Source organism: Rhodamnia argentea, chromosome 2, assembly GCF_020921035.1.
Source record: "Rhodamnia argentea isolate NSW1041297 chromosome 2, ASM2092103v1, whole genome shotgun sequence".
Lineage (NCBI taxonomy): Eukaryota > Viridiplantae > Streptophyta > Magnoliopsida > Myrtales > Myrtaceae > Rhodamnia > Rhodamnia argentea.
Genome location: NC_063151.1, coordinates 26,918,097 through 26,938,989, shown reverse-complemented (window position 1 = coordinate 26,938,989; position 20,893 = coordinate 26,918,097). Strand labels below are relative to the sequence as shown.

General features: G+C 41.2%; 4 protein-coding genes and 1 long non-coding RNA gene across 5 annotated transcripts; 3 read left to right on the top strand and 2 right to left on the bottom strand.

The window, feature by feature from the left end:
- Positions 1 to 11: 11 nt before the first annotated feature.
- Positions 12 to 3,993, top strand: LOC115737596. The gene is made up of 4 exons (XM_030669786.2): positions 12 to 135; positions 744 to 791; positions 1,743 to 2,315; positions 3,267 to 3,993. Exons 2-4 carry the CDS (start codon positions 770 to 772, stop codon positions 3,794 to 3,796), a joined length of 1,125 nt encoding a protein of 374 aa, XP_030525646.2. The 5' UTR covers positions 12 to 135; positions 744 to 769; the 3' UTR covers positions 3,797 to 3,993.
- A 609-nt stretch (positions 3,994 to 4,602) lies between these two features.
- LOC115732920 (glyoxylate/succinic semialdehyde reductase 2, chloroplastic) lies at positions 4,603 to 9,937 on the top strand. The gene is made up of 13 exons (XM_048274039.1): positions 4,603 to 5,018; positions 5,327 to 5,408; positions 5,649 to 5,714; positions 6,044 to 6,119; positions 6,196 to 6,251; positions 6,897 to 6,981; positions 7,110 to 7,170; positions 7,397 to 7,449; positions 7,530 to 7,600; positions 7,707 to 7,779; positions 8,644 to 8,748; positions 8,826 to 9,742; positions 9,775 to 9,937. The coding sequence occupies exons 1-12, from the start codon at positions 4,862 to 4,864 to the stop codon at positions 8,976 to 8,978; spliced, it is 1,038 nt and encodes a 345-aa protein (XP_048129996.1). The 5' UTR covers positions 4,603 to 4,861; the 3' UTR covers positions 8,979 to 9,742; positions 9,775 to 9,937.
- LOC125313779 lies at positions 6,497 to 16,803 on the bottom strand. The gene is made up of 2 exons (XR_007197388.1): positions 16,627 to 16,803; positions 6,497 to 6,719 (listed from the first exon to the last, which is right to left on the bottom strand). It is a non-coding gene; the product is annotated as an uncharacterized LOC125313779 (long non-coding RNA).
- On the bottom strand, positions 9,783 to 13,872 carry LOC115732732 (beta-fructofuranosidase, insoluble isoenzyme CWINV1-like). The gene is made up of 7 exons (XM_048274020.1): positions 13,545 to 13,872; positions 13,347 to 13,355; positions 11,940 to 12,796; positions 11,629 to 11,787; positions 10,934 to 11,172; positions 10,735 to 10,825; positions 9,783 to 10,167 (listed from the first exon to the last, which is right to left on the bottom strand). Exons 1-7 carry the CDS (start codon positions 13,747 to 13,749, stop codon positions 9,988 to 9,990), a joined length of 1,740 nt encoding a protein of 579 aa, XP_048129977.1. The 5' UTR covers positions 13,750 to 13,872; the 3' UTR covers positions 9,783 to 9,987.
- Positions 16,804 to 18,707, top strand: LOC125313777 (glyoxylate/succinic semialdehyde reductase 2, chloroplastic-like). The gene is given in 7 exon segments (XM_048274059.1): positions 16,804 to 16,894; positions 16,984 to 17,086; positions 17,313 to 17,365; positions 17,449 to 17,519; positions 17,620 to 17,666; positions 17,669 to 17,691; positions 18,559 to 18,707. Coding segments are annotated over 6 exon segments (408 nt in total). The 5' UTR covers positions 16,804 to 16,894; positions 16,984 to 17,010; the 3' UTR covers positions 18,697 to 18,707.
- Positions 18,708 to 20,893: the final 2,186 nt, after the last annotated feature.

Here is a 20,893-nt window from a genome sequence, read left to right as displayed (position 1 = left end):
AGTATCAAGCTAGGACAAAAAGGATTCCATGGGAAAATCCATGCGAGACGGATGTCTTGTTTGTATCCAAAGAGGTGGGAGGAGTATAATTTGTTTTTTCGGTCAAAAGAGGGATGCAAATTTGAGGACTGCTAAGGGCGAGCATGGTAACACTTCTCTTCGAGAAATTAACTTCTGATCAGAAGTTGATTTCTCTACTTCTTCTCAAAAGCGAAGGTTGATTTTTCTACTTCTGCGTCAGATTGACTTCTGATCAAAAAAATTTGTTTGGTAACAGTTGAAAATTTCTACTTTTGAAACATTATTAACAAAATTTTCGGCGGCGGCGATGGTAGTCGGTGGCGGCAGCAGTGCTCGGTGGTGGTCGGCGGGCGCGGCGGTGGTAGTTGGTGGTGGCGGTGGTAGTTGGCGGCGGCAATGGGCGACGGTGGTCGCGAGTCGCCGCGGTGGTGGTTGGTCGGGGCGGCGGCGGCGGTGGCCGCGGCTGTGGTCGGCGGCCGCGGCAACAATGGTCGGTAGAGGCAGGTGTGGTTCAAGAAGTGATTTTGGAGCCGAGAAGTTAAAATTTTTTACTTCTCAAAATTGACCAAAAATCCTATTAGAAGTGAAAAATCTTATCATAAGTCAATTTTTTTACTAAACGGATTTCTATTTCAATCCGATTTTTATCAAACATATTTCTCTGTCGGATGGGCCTGCGGCGAAGAAATGGAATTTCGTAAGTGATTTCATGCGGGCCCTACACAAGTGAGAAAACCACTTCCTAAATATGAACAGTAATCTAACTAGAAGTGGATTTTTGCTTCAGAAGCATTTTTGGAGCAAAAATCTGTTTGGCAATTTAACTTATGAAGCAAAAATTCATTTGGTAAAGTTATTTACTTGTGAAAGAAATTTCTACTTCTGAAATGAATTTTGAAGTTATTTTTTCCTCAATTTGAGAAGCTAAAAAAAGTTATTTCTCAATTTAAAAAGTACTTCTCGCCTCATCCTTTTTTCATTACGTCCGCATCCTCTTTTTGACCTCGCTTGCCTCCGTCGTCACCCACTATTGACCATCGCCCGCCACCATCCATCGCCACCTGCGACCACCATCAATCGCCGACCATCGCCCATCACCACCCATCGCAAACCTCCATTGGTCGCCGCCCACCATCGCCATCCATTGGCCGCCCCCCACCGCTAAGCACCACCAACCGCCGCCCATCGTTGACCAACGACGCCACCCACAATTGCCCCTCGCCGCCACACATCACCAACCACCGCCTCGCTCCTTGTCGTCAACCACCACTGTGACCACCGCCGCCGTCGCCGGGTGTCGGAGTAAAAAATAATAATTTTTTTATTTTTAAAATGTAAATAATATTTTTACTCATAAAAATTATTTTTTAAGAAATTTAAAAAGTTTAAAAATGAAGTTTTATAAATTTTTCAATCGTCGACAATAATTTTTCATAAATATTTTTTTTTTCATAAATACCTATGTAACCTTGGGTTCGAGATTTTTGTGTTCGGCCTACCATCTCCTGTAAGTATTGCTTTTGGAAAGTTAATTCACAACTTACCTTACCCAAAAAAAAAAAAAGACAATAATTTTTCATAAATGGTTTCAGAAATAGAAATTTTCAACCAAATAAATTTCTTAATCAGAAATCAATTTCTGAAATAGAAGTAGAAAAATCAACTTTTATTTCTAAGTAGAAGTAAAGAAATTAATTTCTGATAAAAAATTAATTTTGAAGCAAAAGTGTTGCCATGGCCCCTCAAAACGACAACCCGTTCCACCTCCGAAGGTGAAACGAGTAGATCAAAAACGGCGCCACACTCCCCTTCAATGGCCGACCGTTTTCTCACTCATTCTCTTGGCGCGTTTTCTCTCTTTAATCTTCTCTCTATGGAGATTGAGGGCGAAGAAGGTTCGAAGGTCACGCTCAAAAGAGCTTCAACGACGACACTCTTCGGCAGAGGACTAGGGTTCAACACCGACGACCGAAGCGTGTCTCGCAAGCACCTGCTCCTCCAAGTCGGCGACGATGGAACGCCGGAGCCTAGGGTTTCGTTCCAGGTTCTGGGGAAGAACCCGGTGTGGGTCCGGAGCAAAGGTGGCGGAGGGATTCGGATGTATCGGAGGTCGGAAAGCGGCGTAATCGGTGTCGGCGACTGGTTCTGTGTCTCGGGGGGGAGGCCAGTTTGGTTTGTTCTGAAGAAGATTGGAGATGAAGGCGGAAGTGGGAGCGAGAGGAATTCGGAATGTGAGAGCGAATTGGCAGAGAGTGCTGAATCTGCTGATGTCTCGAGTATTGACCCCGTGAAAGGTTAGTTGATTAGCTTTCTTTTTTCTCTCTAAAGCTGGTCTCTGCTCATTTTCATTGCTGAGACAGGAGGTTAGTCGAGCTTTATTGATGAAGAACAAGCATGTAGGACACGCAGTTTCTTTTGTGTCAAGCTCTTGCGTCTGTAATTTGCGAAAGCTGTTGCTTTATAGACTCTTTCTTTCATCGACTTTGATGACCGGATAGTCCGTTCTCCTTCTGTAATAAATTACCCTGCCAAAGTCTAGAATTTCCAGCTTATTATGTGGAGCGAAGTTTAGTTTGTTTCTTGTTATGGGGCTGGTGTAGCCTGGTTTGGTATTTAAGCAATTAGCAATTAGTCAATATATTAAAAAAAAATTGATTTCTTGCATATTGACCTTGTTGGTAGGTTATGTTGTAACTTCCTCGCAATAGTTAACTGTGCTTAGTTTAGTTTCTGGAGAACAGGTCTGATCCAGAATTGTTTATAAAGTGAGCAAATCGGGACGAGTGATTTAGTTTCTTTTGGACTTTGGGACATGTTTTTCGTCTGTATATGCCATCGCGTCGAGAAAAGCTCGGCAGTTTTTTGTGAGTCAAGTTTTGCACGACATTTTGTTAGGTATACAGTTGGTGGAAAAAAAATTCTGTGACGTTTATAACAGAGACATTTGGTTGTAAGCAGAATAAGTTGAAATTGGACATGCTCTTTCTTTTCTTAACTAGGTACTTACCAATAAGGGACTGAGGTTGTCCTTTTGGAAAAGCTTTGCTGTTATTTTGTGAGTTAAATATTGCTGAAATGGGATAATTTTTTTTTCCTTTGTTGCCTTGATAATGTGGCAATATCAGAATTTGCATTATGTTCGAGGCAGCTTTTATGTTTTGTATGAAGTCATTTGACAGGTAGTTTGCTGTGTGTTGCTGCTAAGATGCATTAGTTGAGATCATGATCTCATATTATGGATGCAGAGTTTCGTTTTCTCATGATTGGACATGAGTTTGATCAATATCCTAAGCAAAGGCTTCGCAATGCAAAGCATTGGGATTGGTTTCTCAAGGACCCAGGTAAAGGCTGTGATGATAGCGGGGATGAAAATCAAGGGACAAAAGCGAAGCGCAGAGGTAGGAGAAAGAGGAGACGGGCTGAGGGCAATATCGGAGATGATGATGAGTGGACTGGCGAGAGCGAAGACGAGAAGGATGTTTTGGCTGCTGTGAGAAAGGCTAAGAAACCATCTTACTGGACAAGATCCAATGACAACAGGAAAGTGAAACCTCCCAACAGTACAAGAAGTGGCGGAACATCTCAGAAGAAGAGAAGTCTTCGTTCAGAGGATGAAGATGTTGAGGATGAAGAAGACGATGAAACATTGGGAGGGTTCATTGTAGATGATGAAGATGTCGAAGGAGGACAAGAAGAAGGGACTGAGGAAGAGGAAGAGGAAGAGGAAGAGGAAGAGGAAGAGGAGGAATTCATTGATGACGAGGAGGATGAGTAGTTCAAGTAATTTACTTAGGGATGTGAGAAACTTTGACGTGCATTTAGCTGACATGAATGCTGTATGTTTAACGTAAACCATGTAATCTAGTCTTTTCACTGTTCTTGTTTTTAGTGTTAGAAGTCCTGTACCATAGGCTGTCGCTGTCTCTGTTGTTGTGAGATGTTTTTTTGGAGTAAATAATAAGTCATTCATCATCCATGGGAATCAGTTTTCTCCAGTTTTGCTGGTTTCTGCTCTTGATCAATGCTGAGTCAACTCGACGGATGTGGATGTAATTGTAAGCAAGTGATCCGATGGCTTATCATTGTTTTGATTGGCTCTACTTCTTAAGTATTTTGGCACAATCTTTGAGTGTTTCCTTATAGAATAAACATTCTCTCCAGCAAGAATCATCGGCTTATCGAGTAAAACAGTCCGACTACCCACATCAAGGCAGCAAATTGTTCCAAGGGAAGCTAAGTTTTTCTCGCGGTTGTTGTTCCTTAATGCATCTCGGAGCCACCACAATCTTATGGATATCATAATTGTTCGATTATGGCAATAATGCATCGATGTTAGGACAACTGGTTTTAGAACGAATGAGACTTAAAAGTAATTTAGAATGATTCGGTATTGATAGATTTTTAAGTTTCGAAGCAAGAACCCGTGAGTATTCTTCCTTCATTGGAAATCGGACATGATTATTTCAGTTTTGATGAAGACAAAGTGAATACGCTCGTTTGCCTTAATTTCATTATGGAGTTTTGCATATGGAAAGTTGTCGTCTTCTGTCTTCTCTCATTGCAAAGAGGAACAAAACTACATAGTTATTTTTTATTTTTTTTCCGTTCTCTTCACCTTTAATATTTGATCTTTCTGAAGATAAAACTTCTGGGAATGTACTTCTGAGCCCCAAGATTTCCTGCACGGCCCCAACCGAGCAGGGTCGAGGACAGATTAGAGGGGAAAGAAGCCGTCGTCTAGCCAGGAGTCGCTCCTAAGCATCGCCTTACGTCTTATCCGGTGCATGAACGCATCGGTGCACAAGAGAGCAGTCGCAGTTTACCTTCAACAGCCATAGCCATGGCAATGTGCTCCACCTTCTGCCCTCGCATTCCCCACTACTCCTTCCTCGGAGCAACACCGGCCATCCGTTCGATCTCGCCATCGTCGCCGTTTCGGCTCTCTGTTAGGGCTCTATCTTCCCCAGCACAATCTTCGAGTTCCTCCTCGTCCCCTGGTAATTTCAGCCTGCCTACTCCATCTAGAGTGGTTGAATGAAAAATTTTGCATGAAGGCTACTTCATCTAGAGTGGGCTCTTTAGATGAAGGCTGTTTCCGTACAAAGTTTCAATCTTTTCGGAACAATTTGGTTGTGTGCATTCACTTCTTTTATTGAGTTCAGGGTTGCTTGCTTGAATGACCGTCTTGGTGAAGAGTTTTAGTTCTTGTCACTCTGTTTTTGTTGAAGTGATGTGATCACAATCGGTGCTTGATGCATTTGTCATGTGACAATCAGCTGGACTGTTTTTCTTCTTATCCTTGCAGCGAAGGAAATACCAGGACGAATAGGGTTCTTGGGTCTTGGAATCATGGGAACGCCAATGGCACATAATCTCATCAAGGCTGGGTAGTGATACTTTTTCTGTCTTTTTTCTTGATATTACCCTTTGCCTTTGCTCTTTTTTTTTTTTTTTTTTTAACTCATTTGTTGGACTAGTAGCTGGGTTTTCAGTTTAATTGAATCAAAATGTATTTAGACTTAAAGAGTAACTCCGTCTAGATGCTGAAGCCTTGCATAAGCCTTTTGTCAGTGATAAACTGAAGCGACTGGGATACTCAGCAATCTGATTTTCCGCTTTTGTTTTAGATGCGATGTGACCGTCTGGAACAGAACCAAGAGCAAATGTGATCCTCTCATAAGCTTGGGTGCACAGTAAGTTGTCACTTTCAGACCATTACACCTATAAGCATGTTCACATGTGAACTTTGTGATGCATTTTGTTTCTGGAATTGAGTTATCAATGTAATTTTAAGTTTCTGGACTTTTGATTCTTAATTCTGTAAGAGGACTGTCTTTTTGACAGTGCATTGGTATTGGGAAGTTTATGTCTCTCCAAATCTGCTGCTTAATATTTTCCAAATGGATCATTCCAACTACAATGGGTCAAAGGCACTGGTTGCCTCTATGTTCATCTGATTGCAATGCAAAAATCATGCCAGGGAAGATCAAACATGAGAATTCCTTGTTGACCCTTATTGCAGATATAAATCCTCTCCTGAAGAAGTTGCTGCAACTTGTGATGTCACGTTTGCCATGCTCGCTGATCCTGAAAGTGCAGTACGTATGTTTCAATGTTGCTTTTCTTGTTGTGGCTCAAACTTTTTCACAGTGACCAAGAGCTGCTTGAACATAGGTTGATGTTGCATGTGGGAAGCATGGAGCTGCTAACGGAATGAGTTCAGGAAAAGGGTGCTATTAATTTGTTTCTTTTTCTCTATGAGCATTGCTTACATGTGTATGAGATGGACATCCGTTTTATGTTTTTGGTGAGAGACCATTTGAGGAGTTGGTGCTTTATCTTTTACAGCATTGTGGCGCATGTTTTGTATCCCTTTGATTGTTTATGAGGCGCAGTTATTAAATAACTTAGGTCCTAATCATTGAAGTTAGTCTGGCCTAAAGAAAATGACTCCTCCGAATCATCCGGCTCCTCAGGGAATGCGTCGAGGCGGCCAACAGCGACACACAACTACATTCCGCATTCAGTACCAGCTGTTTCCACATCGTTGAAGTCATTTGTTAACTTCAAGAATAGTTTCTGATGCATTGAAGCAGATAACATGTGAAGCCTATTTTGTTAAATTGCATGGCCATTTCAAGTTGTCTCTGGCCAATATTATATTATCAGAATTTGCAACTCCTATTCTCTCTCTCCACCTGGCCTATCTTCATCAATCTTTGGCAGCTTGCTGATGGGAACTGCATTGCATGATTGCTCTACTGACATTCTCCAAGCGGATCTTGCAGGCGTCTGCTCATACATATTCAAATACTTCTTTTCATGCAAAATAACATATCGCAGGAAAATTGAATAATATGCATTTTCATTGGCAGATATGTGGATGTTTCGACAGTTGATGGGGCCACTTCTAAGTTTATTAGTGGTCGTATCCAGGGCACTGGAGCACTATTTTTGGAGGTAAATTACTGTCTTGCATTTATACTTGATCATATTGAGATGAAGTATGTCAGTAAATTTTTAATTGAGACACTGTGATGATTTAGATTTCGTGAAACCATTTTGATGAGCAAATGCATTTCCTCCAGGCTCCTGTTTCAGGCTCCAAAAAGCCTGCCGAAGATGGGCAATTGATCTTTCTCACGGCAGGTAGGCCCCATTCATTTCCTTTGTCCATTAAGTAGTTGAAAGTTGTGGTTCATCGTATATTTCCTATTCAATGTCAATTCTTGTGCGAAATACCTGGAATGGAGCATTGTAGAAGTAGCATAATTGCTAGTAACTTTGAAGAATATAATTTGCTCATAAATACAAATAACATCTCTTTGGCACTGAAGTACGCCATAGAGTAATTTTAGTGTTGGTAATCGTTCAGGTGACAAAGCTCTATATGAGATGGTTGCTCCATTTCTTGACATCATGGGAAAGGTAGTCTCTCTTTTTTATCGAGTTCTCCTTCTTTTGCCAAATATGATCCTTGTGCTTAGGGTAATAGTGTTGGAAACCAGTCAAAATTTTACCTTGGCGATGTTGGAAATGGAGCTGCTATGAAACTTGTTGTCAACATGATCATGGGAAGGTGCTGCAGAATTTTTTTTGTTTTTTTTTTTTTTTCTATTTCATGAATGATTTGCTGATCATTGTGCTTGCTAACCCTCACTCACTCTTCTCTTGACATTGACTAGCATGATGGCATCATTTTCTGAAGGATTACTCCTTAGCGAGAAAGTAGGGTTGGATCCTAATATACTTGTAGAGGTACTTCTTTTAACCACAAGCGATACTTCTGTTAATATGTGCTGTATACGCTGTTTATGTCTGGATATGTGCTATATACACTTGCTTATGATGCTTATGTGAATTACATTAGATGCATTGTTGACGTCACGCACTCTAACATGTCTAGAAATCATAATCTGCTGTATGGTTTTGACAAAATGTAGATATCTTGAATTTTTTTTTTGGTCAAATAGATATCTTGACATTACCGTTTCTGAAAGGATATCAGTGCATCAATGAATTATGGATTGTTGATATAAGATGATCAGAGTTATTTGTCTTTCTGTGGCTCCGGTCAATGATATCATCTTCCTTTAATTCATCTGATGGTCAAGTCTGACACCACAAAATTGTAGGGATATCTATCTCGTGACTGTTGTCAGGTTCACTGGTGGGATGATATTAAACTTGACTTAGAATCTTCCTGCTTGATATCTTTGCTCATTGATCATGCTTAGGGATTATAAGTCTACCAGATTTAACCTTGCATGCTTAATGTCTAATCTGCAAAACTATGGAGTACTTTTGTGCATAATGTTTAACAAGACTCAAAACCATTTAAAGGTATTTGTAAACCAAGTAATATAAACGCAACAAGTGAATGAACAATGCCTATAATTGAAGAGCATAGTCCATTTCAAATCAGATTATTGTCTATATGGGCTAAGTGAATGAACAATGCCTGAAGCGCACAAGTAAGGATTTGAGCTCAAGTAGCAGCAAAAAGATTACTGTTTAGATAAATCTATCTTTTCATCGGTTTCGTTATTGTTGTTTTCTCTTATCAATCAAACTAAGCTCTTTCTTAGGATACATTGAGACTGGGACCTAGTGATATTGCAGGTGGTGTCACAGGGAGCCATTAGTGCACCTATGTACTCAGTCAAAGGTCCTTCGATGGTCCGATCCCAGTATCCCGCGGCGTTTCCTTTGAAGCATCAGCAGAAGGTTTGTAAACTTGTAAGGACAACCCTCAACTGAAATAGAATCCGTGCATGCTCTCTCAGTATTATTTACTTTGGCAGGATCTGAGGCTTGCTCTGGGGTTAGCAGAATCTGTTTCCCAATCCACGCCCATTGCAGCAGCGGCAAATGAAATGTACAAAGTAGCAAAGTCTCACGGTCTGAGTGACCAGGACTTTTCAGCAGTCATTGAAGCACTTAAAGCGAAACAATGAGATACGTCTGCGTCTTCTTAGCTGATACGGAGAACTTTCCTTCGATGCCCTGGGTCATACGGTAAGTTGGCAACATCTCCTGCTGTGTTCGTTAGATTTTTCTTCCTCCATGGAAGACAAATGCAGCTTTGTGCATGTCTTATCAATATGATTTGTAACAAGTTCAGATCTTTGATTTGGCATCTGAATGGTTGTGTGGTTACATCTGCCATTAGTTTAACATTGGCAAAATAAAATGAAGAAGGGTTTGCAATATAATTGAATTTGTGTGCCTCTATGTACAGTATTGATCTTATAGTCTCCTTTAAACCGTGTTATCCATTGATGTCATGGACAAAAGACTGTTCATCATCTGCCTATCAGAGAATGTTTGGTTAGGTAAAGCGCGAAGTGCAATTGCTTCTGCATGATTGACTTTACAGTAACAAGTGCCAATTTTTGTCTCAGTGAAAAATAGACAATTCTCTTACTGTCTCCCAACAAATTAATGTGATGGGATCTGGATGAAAGAGGAATAGGTTTGTAGCAACAATAGATGGTCAAATCCGTGCTTTTCTTTCGCATTTTTCCCCCTTGCTTTTTTCCTAGTGTTGATGACAAGCGCTTATAATTGTTGAAGTTGCATTCACCAGCATGTTCTGTTGTCTTCTGTAAACAAGCCTCTTTTTGGTCGCGTGAGATATATTTCTTAGCGCTTTTCGGGTTTTACCTGCAAACCATATATCTTTCAACATATGCCAATTTCCTCCACAGTCAAATCACAAGTTCTTTCGACCAAAAAAAACAAAATCACAAGTGCTTGTCTAAATAAGAGGGCAGATAACCTTCTGCTATAAGTTTAGGGAACATTTGAAATCTCTGATTATTCTTGTTTCAGTAGTAACCATCGTTTCTAATTTGTTATTTGATAACTGAACAAGCAAACAATTTTATTTCCCTCACTTCTTCCTTCAACCATAAAAATATCTCCTTCATGCGTCATTTCCTTCATTTAAGTCAACAGATGGGGTCAATTGATCTTAGCCTTCTTCATGCTCCATGCACTTAACGTCAGCACTCCAACACTCTGAGTCCCGTTGTTGAAGACATGCAGGTGGGTTCCATCTTCCACAGCCAATACAGGGTAAACCCTAGCTGTGATGCAACTCTTCCCTCCACCACCAAAACTCTCCACTATAGAATGATCTATCTGTTGAAGGCAAAGGAAGATAGTCAAAGCAAATTAATCATGAGTGACAATATCTTAGGATTCGGAAACGTGGCTTCTCGCCACTGAATTGTCATCTTTGTTTCCTTTATTGGGTGCAGCAAAGTGAGTGCCCAAATGAAATGGGTTTGGCCGAAAATGGAGGATGATGGTTCGAGAAACTTTTAAGCTTTTAAAGCATGCCGAAGATGGAGAATCGTACCAAACTGGCATGACAAGCGACAACACCTACTAAACATAGAATAGTCCAAGGAGATGGAGACATTTATAGGTATGAGTAAGCTTCCCACATGCAGAGTTGGGACAAATCAAAAGGTCAAAAACTTAAAAAGATGCTGGATCTGGCTAAATTTAGTCAGTGGGAATCTGAACGAAAGCTTTTGATGGACATCAGCACTATGGGGTTACACTTTACAACTTGCCGCTTATGATGATCCATTAGTTTATGTATATAATGCACAGATTTACCAGATTAGATATGCAGAAAGAATTTCCAAGTCTAGATCAGACACATGTGAAGTGTTGTTCATATCTATTAAATGAACTCACCAAGGTCCTCAACGACAGCTTCTCGTGCAGAGGGTCCACATCCAGGAATGCTCCATAAGTGGTCTTATCATTGCTATTGTTAAGGGAAGATCTGAAAAGAGAAATACAGAGGGCCAACAATCAGAAACTTTCTGGGGATTGGTGGGTGGAATATGTGCCCTTGAGATAAAGAAAGAAAATAAAGAGAGGGAGGTTGGACCTGCTCTGGTCACTACACATGAGGACAACATATTTGTTCTGGCCTTTGAAAATTCTGAAGAACACTGCTGTGTATTCTTCCAATCCTTTTGACGCCATGACCAGCAACCCAAATGGTCCGAGGCTACCTTTAACTGAAGCACCCTTTTGGCTACACAGCATTTGCGGGTTGGTCCACGTTGGGTCGAACACTTCTGCCTTCTCGAGCCCTTTTACTTCAAATAAGACCTCCACATCTGCCTGCAATCAAAAAGGAGATTGCAGGGACCATACCCATTTTAGCATTCAAGAACAGGGGGGTTAGGTTAGCGAAAGAGTCGGGTCCGCCCATAGTGCGGTGTCAAGAAAGCACGGGATGATATTCCCCGTGAAAGGAATTTTTCTTAATGTGGAAGTTATTTCATTCATGTGTGAAGTAATTCATATCAAGGCAATGAGTGCGGATTCAGTAATTGTCACAGGTCCCAAAAAACTGTCTGATAGCCATAGGTAAGTTGTAATCTTGAAGAAAATCCTTGAGGTTGTCGAAGTAAAACCAAGAAAACCGATGAAGATGAAGCCTAAAGAGTAATCACAGCCACAAGCCGAATGCCGGGTACTTATTGGTTACCGAAAATTAAAAGGAGAAGAGTTTAGAGTTGTGGGTGGCTTGTGGCTCAAATGAAACTTATCAACATGCCTGATGGAAAAGCTCACCTGTGCAGCTGTTAAACCAGACACTTCAAGAAGTGTTCCTCCCTTAATCAATTTGTTGGGCAAAACAACTTGGTTGTTGCGTAGCTTCTCTATTTCCAATATCGGCCATTGCACTAACTGTTTTCCAGATTTGTCCAGCCAAATGGTCCTTGGAATTGCCTGCCAAACAATCATTCCTGACCATCAACACTTGCATAGGCCACCAAACATAATATCCCAATTTCGCCTAATTTAAGTGAATCTAGCATTTGAATTTTTCGCAGTCGCTTATCTTTTACAATAGTTATATTAATAGGAATAAAAATGTTTACCTGGATCCCGGACCATCCTTTCCTGATGTTGTCGTCCTTGCTAGACGACTCATCGATCCAACCCCACAAGATCCGCCGGTTGGTCTTGCTGTCGAAGAAGGTCTTGGAAGCATAAAACTTGCCGTAATCGTATCTCAACCCCGAATCACTATCTACCGATCCCTTGTCGGGAACATACCTATCCGTGGTGGAGTTATAAGTCCCGATGGTGTAGTGATCGTGGTTGGTGAAGCTCACCTTGAGCACATGCTTAACGTTTGGCCCATTAATGGAGGTGTCCAAGCCGAGGGGGACTTGAGCAGAGACTGGGAAAAAATCCGGGCACTCCCACATCCCAGTGTTCTTAGCAGAGTGAAGTGGGTGTTGAGCCTTGGTCCAGCGAACAAAGTCCTTGCTTCTGTACAGAATGGCCATTCCCCTCCTGTCTCGTTTGTTCCCGATGATCACCCTCCACCTCCCATCAGGGCCCACCCAAGCAGTGGTGGGGTCTCTGAATGAGCTTGCGTCAATCTGGTTCATGGCTGTGGGTGCCATCAGAGGATTGTGGGGTGATTTCACCCACTCGATCAGATACGGGTCTGATAAATTCTTGGGCACTGCCAAGTTTTGGACCTGCTGGTTCTGGGGGTTAATCCCGGTGTAGAGGATGGCCGGTTTGTACCCCGGGAGGATGGTGGCCGAGCCAGACCAGCAGCCGTTGATGTCGGACTCCTGAGAAGGGAAGATGGCGGGGACGTGTGGGGTCCAGTTCACGAGGTCCGTCGATGTGGAATGGGCCCAGACGATGTTGCCCCACACCGCGGCTTTCGGGTTGTATTGGTAGAACAGATGGTATATGCCCTTGTAAAGCATTGGCCCTGCAGTGCAATTTGTCCATTTGGGTTTAACTTTAGCAGGCCATTTCCACATAATTTTTTTTTTTTTGGTCGAACATTTCCACATAATTTAACCGTAGTAAATGAGTGATGTAAAGTTACCAGTCAAGCATACTATAGTTTACACTGTCAAAATCAACATTCTGAGGTCTCTCTGGTCCTCCTAATCCCACAAGATAAATATATTCACCGCTTTAAGATTAACAGGTAATCTCCCAAGATTTAAAAACCGACAACGTTGAGGTAAACAACAAATATGGTCTTTACGAGCGTGACAGAAAAAAATACTGAAGCATTTTAAGAAATAAAGAGAAATTGGCTGCTGCTGCATCTGTTAAATTCTCAACTTGTACAAATATCAATGGTAAGTAGCAGGGGAACAGAAAAATAAAAAACTAATTGGGTGGTTTGGTATGATAAGACAATGAGTTAACATCAAGGAACAAGTTAAGTAATTAGGGGGAAGAAATCAAGAAAATAAGCAAATCACGGAGAGAGAGAGAGAGAGAGAGAGAGAGAGAGAGGAACTGACCATTTGGATCTGAGAATCCCACGAAACCGGTTTGTCCATTTCACCACCAGACCAGGTCAAACCAACGCGAAGAATAAACCAGCAAAGCAAAACAAAACTGTTAGCCACATTCATGGCAGAAACCTACATGTGTGTTTGTGTGTGTGTGTGTGGGTGAGAGAGAGAGAGAGAGAGAGAGAGAGAGAGAGAGAACCAAACCATTCATCCAGTTCTTGGGAGGTTGGAAATGATAAGAAGTCCTGTAAGGCTGCTTCACAGAGGTGGACTCGACAGTTTTCCGCAAATTCCTGTAGACTCTGTGAGAGGCCCCAACATGGAGAACACCATGGCCAAGCAAGAGAGAGATGGCAAGGACCGTCACAACAGAAGCAAGAAGATGAAGAAGAGAGCTGGGTTTGGCCATGGCGTGGCGTGTATCCTGTCTGTTCAGAAGAACGGCGCTTCCCTACAGCTTCTGAGCTTTTGAGCTGCGAGAAGAACAGATTATATAGAGTGGTGATCCCGGTGAAGTGTAGGTAAATTAGTCACATCACAGAGAAGGAGAGAGATATGCCTGCAGAAGAGATGAGAGGAGGAGGTCGAAGAATCACATCGTATTCTTACATCACAGAAAAGTACGTGATTCTTTCTTTCTTTCTTCCTTTTCTCCTTTTTTTTTTTTTTTTTTGGCCAGGTCTTTCGTCTGGGGTTCTGAAGTCAACGTTCAAAGCTGGTTTTTGATGACTAAAATAATGAGGGATGCGACAGGTCAAGGAAGAGGGTGAGACAAGACAGCTACGGCTTTCCCAATCTCGAGCCTGTAGTTTTGCCCAAATCTCTCCTCCTACTTACTGGATTTGATGATCAACTTGGTTTGGCAATGGGCGCATTAATAGGAAGTGTAGTGGAGAAAAATAAAGTTAGTGATTCGCAAAAAACACACATATATATTTAATCGCGTATATTTTTTTTTTATCTGCGACTTGAGTTAACCCGATCATGAATCGAAATCATAACATTATGAATCCCGAATGAAGAAGCCGATCGAGACTAAAATTCAACAAATACCTAAAATGGACATTTTGTCTGTGAACCGCAATGAATATATCTTAATACGGGGTGTGTGTTTACATGAGAAGATATCGTTACCTTCGTGTGTTACACGCTAGGACTACTTAATCATAAGGACGAAATTTTTGCACACCCAATTGATTTTATAGTCAGATGTAGAGTGCAAAAAAAAAAAAGAAGCTTGGGTGATATAATTTCAATAGCTCTCAAAATTATAACACGCATATACAGTGTGTCGAAAATTACATGATTTCATAGCCGAAAGTATAATAAATTAGAAATTAGTTCAATTGACAGATTGCATAGAACCGTAAATTCGCACTATTCCATATGTTATGAGACATGCCGCCTAACAGTCGGATTTATTGATACGACCATAATACCAAATGGGCCTTAATCTAATGCGTGTGCAATTTTTTTTATGATTTTTGTCAATTTCCGTTGATTTTTTTTTTGGTCAAATTTCCATTGATTTGATGCGTGCCGTGGTTGACGAGTTGACCAATCTTTGGAGGCCAAACCGAAGGCGTGAAGTATTGCAGAAAGTTTCCGTACGGACTTGCACCCTTTGAAACGTTCCAAATGTTCAAAATTCAAATTAATTTTTCACAAATTACGAAGGTTGGAAAGGTCGGTTTTTCTGGTAAATTAGAAGCGAAATGACATTTGGTTTCTAATGTTAGGAACGCAAATAGTCGAAGAGAAAAAAAAAAAAGAAATCATAAACACGTAATTTTTACGTGAAAAACCCTTTCAAAATTATAAAGGAAAAAATCACAGTGCAACATTAGGTAATTTCTTCACTATCAGTATCGATTGTCAGAATTACAAGTTTTCGGGTTACAACTACAAAAAGTATTGCCCCAACATATGGCAGGAGTCCAGGCCATACATAATAATGACGGAATTTATGCGTGCGTCATTAGCAGCTGTGCTCTCTACTCCGCTTTAACCTGAAAATTACACGTAGGCACATTATTAGCACTAAAATGCCCTCTCAGGTTTAGTGTTACTTTCCTCTATGAGACTCCAAAGCTCCCTCATGTAATCCTCAGGGAAAGCTTGGTTAAATATTTAAGAGGGTGAAGACCTTGAAATACAAGTTCGATTGACGAAAACGATGACTACGAAGCATGTCGAATGATCAAAATTAAAGAACATTCAAATACTTGTGGTCGCTAATTTATGGATATAAACTTGACTAAACAATATAAAGCTTGCTTAATTAGCTTTTTTTTTTAAATTATAAATGTCTCACGAGAGGGAGAGAGAGAAATTTAATTGTTCTAGACGTAGCCGGAAAAGAGATGGAAATTGAAAGATCACAATCACACGTCAACTTTCAACTTTGTACCTTATAAACGAGGATTAGACTTTCGACCAAAAAAAAAAAAACGAGGATTAGAATTCCTTTGTCTTATTGGGATCGTCAGTCATCCCACGTCTGCGGTTTTTGTCTTAATACCGTTTTTTCTGTTACGTGTAAATCGATCATTTTTAAATTTCAGAATTTAATTGGATCAATTAATTAGTTTAGGGTGGAATTATCATAAAAATCATAAAAATCCTAAAAACCTATTGCAATCGTACCAATTCAATCTTAAACCTTTATTTTTAGTGATGAAGTCCTAATAATTTTGCATTTGGGCAATTCAATCCATTCGCCCAACTTTGATCGGCCCATACTGGCGTGAAAATTTTTAATGATACTTTTATTATTTTTCATTTTTATTTTATTCCCTTCTCCCTTGTAGTCAAGGCGAGGCTCCCCTTGCAAGGGCAAGGTCTCCTCGTCGGGCGACCTCATCGCTGTTTGTTGAGGTCAACCTCGCCGGCCTCGAGTGAGGCTCTCCCTAGCCAGATCCACAGCCCTCAATTTCTACAATTTTGATCTCGCAATTTTTTTGCTAGGCCATTGTCGATGCACCTCAAGTGTTTGGAAAATGCCGTCTTTCTTGCATCATATTGCCGGAGGCCGGTGAGGTCGACCTCGCCCTTACGAAACAAGCCCGGGAGGAGGAGGAAGAGGAAGAAGGAAGAATAAAAACGAAAGAAAATAAATAACATATTGAAACTAAAAAAATAAAAATAAAATTATTGAAAATTGCCACGTCGGCACCGATCAGCCAAAATTAGTCAAATGGACTGAATTGACACAATTGCAGGAAAATTAGTCGGATGGGCCAATATTATATTATCAGAATTTGCAACTCCTATTCTCTCTCTCCACCTGGCCTATCTTCATCAATCTTTGGCAGCTTGTTGATTAACTTGGGAACCGCATTGCATGATTGCTCTACTGACATTCTCCAAGTGGATCTCGCAGGCGTCTGCTCATACATATTCAAATACTTCTTTTCATGCAAAATAACATATCGCAGGAAAATTGAATAATATGCATTTTCATTGGCAGGTATGTGGATGTTTCGACAGTTGATGGGGCCACTTCTAAGTTTATTAGTGGTCGTATCCAGGGTACTGGAGCACTATTTTTGGAGGTAAAATTACTGTCTTGCATTTATACATGATTATATTGAGATGAAGTATATCAGTAAATTTTTAATTGAGACACTGTGATGTGATTTAGATTTCGTGAAACTATTTTGATGAGCAAATGCATTTCCTCCAGGCTCCTGTTTCAGGCTCCAAAAAGCCTGCCGAAGATGGGCAATTGATCTTTCTCACAGCAGGGAGGCCCCATTCATTTCCTTTATCCATTAAGTAGTTGAAACTTGTGGTTCATGGTATGTTTCCTATTCAATGTCAATTCTTGTGTGAAATACCTGGAATGGAGCATTGTAGAAGTAGCATAATTGCTAGTAACTTTGAAGAATATAATTTGCTCGTAAATACTAATGACATCTCTTTGGCACTGAAGTACGCCATAGAGTAATTGTAGTGTTGGTAATCATTCAGGTGACAAAGCTCTGTATGAGATGGTTGCTCCATTTCTTGACATCATGGGAAAGGTAGTCTCTCTTTTTTATTGAGTTCTCCTCCTTCATTTGCCAAATATGATCCTTGTGCTTAGGGCAAAAGTGTTGGAACCCAGTCAAAATTTTACCTTGGCGATGTTGGAAATGGAGCTGCTATGAAACTTGTTGTCAACATGATCATGGGAAGGTGCTGCAGAATTTTTATTTTTATTGTTTCTATTTCATGAATGATTTGCTGATCATTGTGCTTGCTAACCCTCACTCACTCTTCTCTTGACATTGACTAGTATGATGGCATCATTTTCTGAAGGATTACTCCTTAGCGAGAAAGTAGGGTGGATCCTAATATACTTGTAGAGGTACTTCTTTTAACCACAAGTGATACTTGTGTTAATATGTGCTGTATACGCTGTTTATGTCTGGATATGTGCTATATACACTTGCTTATGATGCTTATGCGAATTACATTAGATGTATTGTTGACGTCACGCACTCTAACATGTCTAGAAATCATAATCTGCGGTATGGTTTTGACAAAATGTAGATATCTTGATTTTTTTTTTTTTGGGTCAAATAGATATCTTGACATTACCGTTTCTGAAAGGATATCTGTGCATCAATGAATTATGGATTGTTGATATAAGATGATCAGAGTTATTTGTCTTTCTGTTGCTCCAGTCAATGATATCATCTTCCTTTAATTCATCCGATGTTCAAGTCTAACACCACAAAATCGTAGGGATATCTATCACATGACTGTCGTCAGGTACACTGGTGGGATGGTATTAAACTTGACTTAGAAACTTGCTGCTTGATATCTTTGCTCATTGATCATGCTTAGGGATTATAAGTCTTCCACATTTAACCTTGCATGCTAAATGTCTAAACTGCAAAACTATGGAGTACTTTTGTGCATAATGTTTAACAAGACTCAAAACCATTTAAAGGTATTTGTAAACCAAGTAATATAAACGCTACAAGTGAATGAACAATGCCTATAATTGAAGAGCATACTCCATTTCAAATCAGGATATTGTCTATACGGGCTAAGTGAATGAACAATGCCTGAAGCGCACAAGTAAGGATATGAGCTCAAGTAGCAGCAAAAAGATTACTCTTTAGATAAATCTATCTTTTCATTGGTTTCGTTATTATTGTTTTCCCTTATCAATCAAACTAAGCTCCTTCTTAGGATACATTGAGACTGGGACCTAGTCATATTGCAGGTGGTGTCACAGGGAGCCATTAGTGCACCTATGTACTCAGTCAAAGGTCCTTCGATGGTCCAATCCCAGTATCCCCCGGCGTTTCCTTTGAAGCATCAGCAGAAGGTTTGTAAACTTGTAAGGACAACCCTCAACTGAAATAGAATCTGTGACGTCCTAGAAATTGGGTGTCTGTAAGAAAAATTATGAATTCCAACGTGAAAAATAAAATTTGGATTTTGAGGATTTAAGAGACGATGATTGGTTGTTTCGAGATATCTGTCAGAGAAAGTCAAGTTTGAATTGTTAAACGTTGACTCGTAATGTTGATACCCTTCGCGCGTAAATTCAGACTTGTCCGAATCCTAAATGCCAAAATTTTAATTTTGCTCTCAATCGATTGAGCCGAATGACTACCGGTATCTATTTTTACCAATTACCAATCTACCCTCAGATTTTTAGCAGTACAAAAAAAAAAATTAATTTTGAAGAGATCATAGACCCACTCTCTCTTCTTACTTTGACCGAAATCCCTCCCCCCCCGGTGAAAACCCATCTCCATCTCTACATCCCATCTTTTCTCTCTCTTCCATCAATGCGCTCTCTCTCTCTCTCTCTTCCCTCCTCCACGTGCTGACTGCCCCCTCCTTTTTCTTTTCTTTTCTCTCTGCCTCTCTTCCTCTCTCTTCTGCGCGACAGCCCATCCCATCCCATCTCCCGTACATCATCTTCCTCTTCTTCTTTCTTCTTCACTTCTCTTCTTTCTTTCTTTTTCTGCAACCGAGCGACCAACCTCTCCACCGTGCGACACCCAACCGCACAGCCACCACCACCCAGCCTCCACCTTCGTCCGCCGTCGCACCACTCCGGCTGTTCGTCCTTCGTGCCGTCGCCTCGCCGAACCGCCGCTGCTGCCTCGAACCCGCGACACCGCCGGAACCGAGACCCAAATCCACGAGCTCGCGACCCTGACACCGGAGAGTCGTGGTTGTCCAAGCTCGTCCCAGCCACCGCCCCCGTCCCCGACGCCTATCCAACCCAGATCTGAGCTACCACGACCTTCCTCCGCTACTCGCACCTCACCCGAGACCCACGGCCGCGACCCACCTCCGTTCCAGTCGCGCCGTGCTCAGCCCCACCGCCGTGTCCAGCCCGCCCCATCGCCGACCACCAGCCCCCGACGCCAGCTCCTCCACCCCAGCCACCCGAAATCCCCATGCCGTGAACAGTAGCCCGCCTGACCCGACCCGAACCCCGATATCTGACACGACCCAAAACCCGAGATCTGACCCGAACCGCAACCCGACCCAAACAGTAATCCGAGACCCGATTCAACTCGTGTCGCCGATTTCGACACCACCACGCCCGACTCTACATCGAACATCGGAGTAGTGAGTCGACTCCTAAACTCTGATTAGGGTGTTAACTGCGTTCGAGAATTAGAGCAATTGTTGTGGACTGCGATAAAAATAATTAGCGGGTGCTAGATGTATTTATTTAAATTATAATTACACTGTTTGTCTGATATTAGATCAGTTTATTATTAAGGTGATAATTAATCGAAGCATGGATTAATTGACTGAGATAGATTAACGAAAGTCGGGTTAATTAATTAAGATAGATTTAATTATTCATATTCGAGATTTATTAATTGCTAGTTTAATTGTAATTAAATCAATTAATTAGTATCGCGATAATTATTTAATTGTTAATTAATTATTGAATTATTATTGTTGGGTGATTGTCTGGTGACTGTTGAGTGTCCCGACTGGTGTGAATTTGATAACCGATTGTCCTATATATATAGATGTAAAGTCCGGTGGACAATATGTGTATTTATGTGATCACGTATAGACTGATATTTTAAGCATGAAAATGGCATCGAGCCAAGTTTTGAGCACAACTGTTTGTATATGTGCATTGGGTTAAATGCAAAGATATAAATTGGCCGGTTGCCTATCGTGCGTGTGTGGTCACATAATGGATACTGTCTTCTCGGGTACGTGAGGACAAAGCCGACCCTCGGATACGAGGGTTCGAGCCTGGTAAGTTCGTGCCGAAGGTACTTGGAACCACACGACTTATTAGATGCCGGTCGCAGCTTGTGACGGACCGACGTTCCCTACGGGAATGTCTGATCGTTAATCCATGCCGAGGGTACTTGGAACCACATGGTTTGTCGCTTGCCGTTGCCGAAGGAATGGAACGGTGCCCGATTCTGCCGAAAGAGCATGGTTTTGCTAAGACCGGGAACGGTCGTTAATAATTGGAACATGTGTGGTGCATTGTGCATGCAATTTATGATGAGTGTTCGGGTTATGTACCTTGGTTGTTTGTATTTGATTGCATGTTATAT

What these genes read in the sequence shown, in the direction of transcription:
- LOC115737596 (XM_030669786.2), top strand. Translation starts at nt 770, where the DNA reads ATGAACAGTAATCTAACTAGAA. An exon ending in GAACAGTAATCTAACTAGAA is followed by an intron (nt 792 to 1,742) that starts GTGGATTTTTGC and finishes TTAATTTTGAAG; the next exon opens with CAAAAGTGTTGCCATGGCCC. An exon ending in GAGTATTGACCCCGTGAAAG is followed by an intron (nt 2,316 to 3,266) that starts GTTAGTTGATTA and finishes TTATGGATGCAG; the next exon opens with AGTTTCGTTTTCTCATGATT.
- LOC115732920 (XM_048274039.1), top strand. Translation starts at nt 4,862, where the DNA reads ATGGCAATGTGCTCCACCTTCTGCCCTCGCATTCCCCACTACTCCTTC. An exon ending in TCGCTGATCCTGAAAGTGCA is followed by an intron (nt 6,120 to 6,195) that starts GTACGTATGTTT and finishes GCTTGAACATAG; the next exon opens with GTTGATGTTGCATGTGGGAA. An exon ending in TTCTTGACATCATGGGAAAG is followed by an intron (nt 7,450 to 7,529) that starts GTAGTCTCTCTT and finishes GTTGGAAACCAG; the next exon opens with TCAAAATTTTACCTTGGCGA.
- LOC115732732 (XM_048274020.1), bottom strand. Translation starts at nt 13,749, where the DNA reads ATGGCCAAACCCAGCTCTCTTCTTCATCTTCTTGCTTCTGTTGTGACG. An exon ending in AAGGATGGTCCGGGATCCAG is followed by an intron (nt 11,788 to 11,939) that starts GTAAACATTTTT and finishes ATTGTTTGGCAG; the next exon opens with GCAATTCCAAGGACCATTTG. An exon ending in ATGTGTAGTGACCAGAGCAG is followed by an intron (nt 10,826 to 10,933) that starts GTCCAACCTCCC and finishes TTCTCTTTTCAG; the next exon opens with ATCTTCCCTTAACAATAGCA.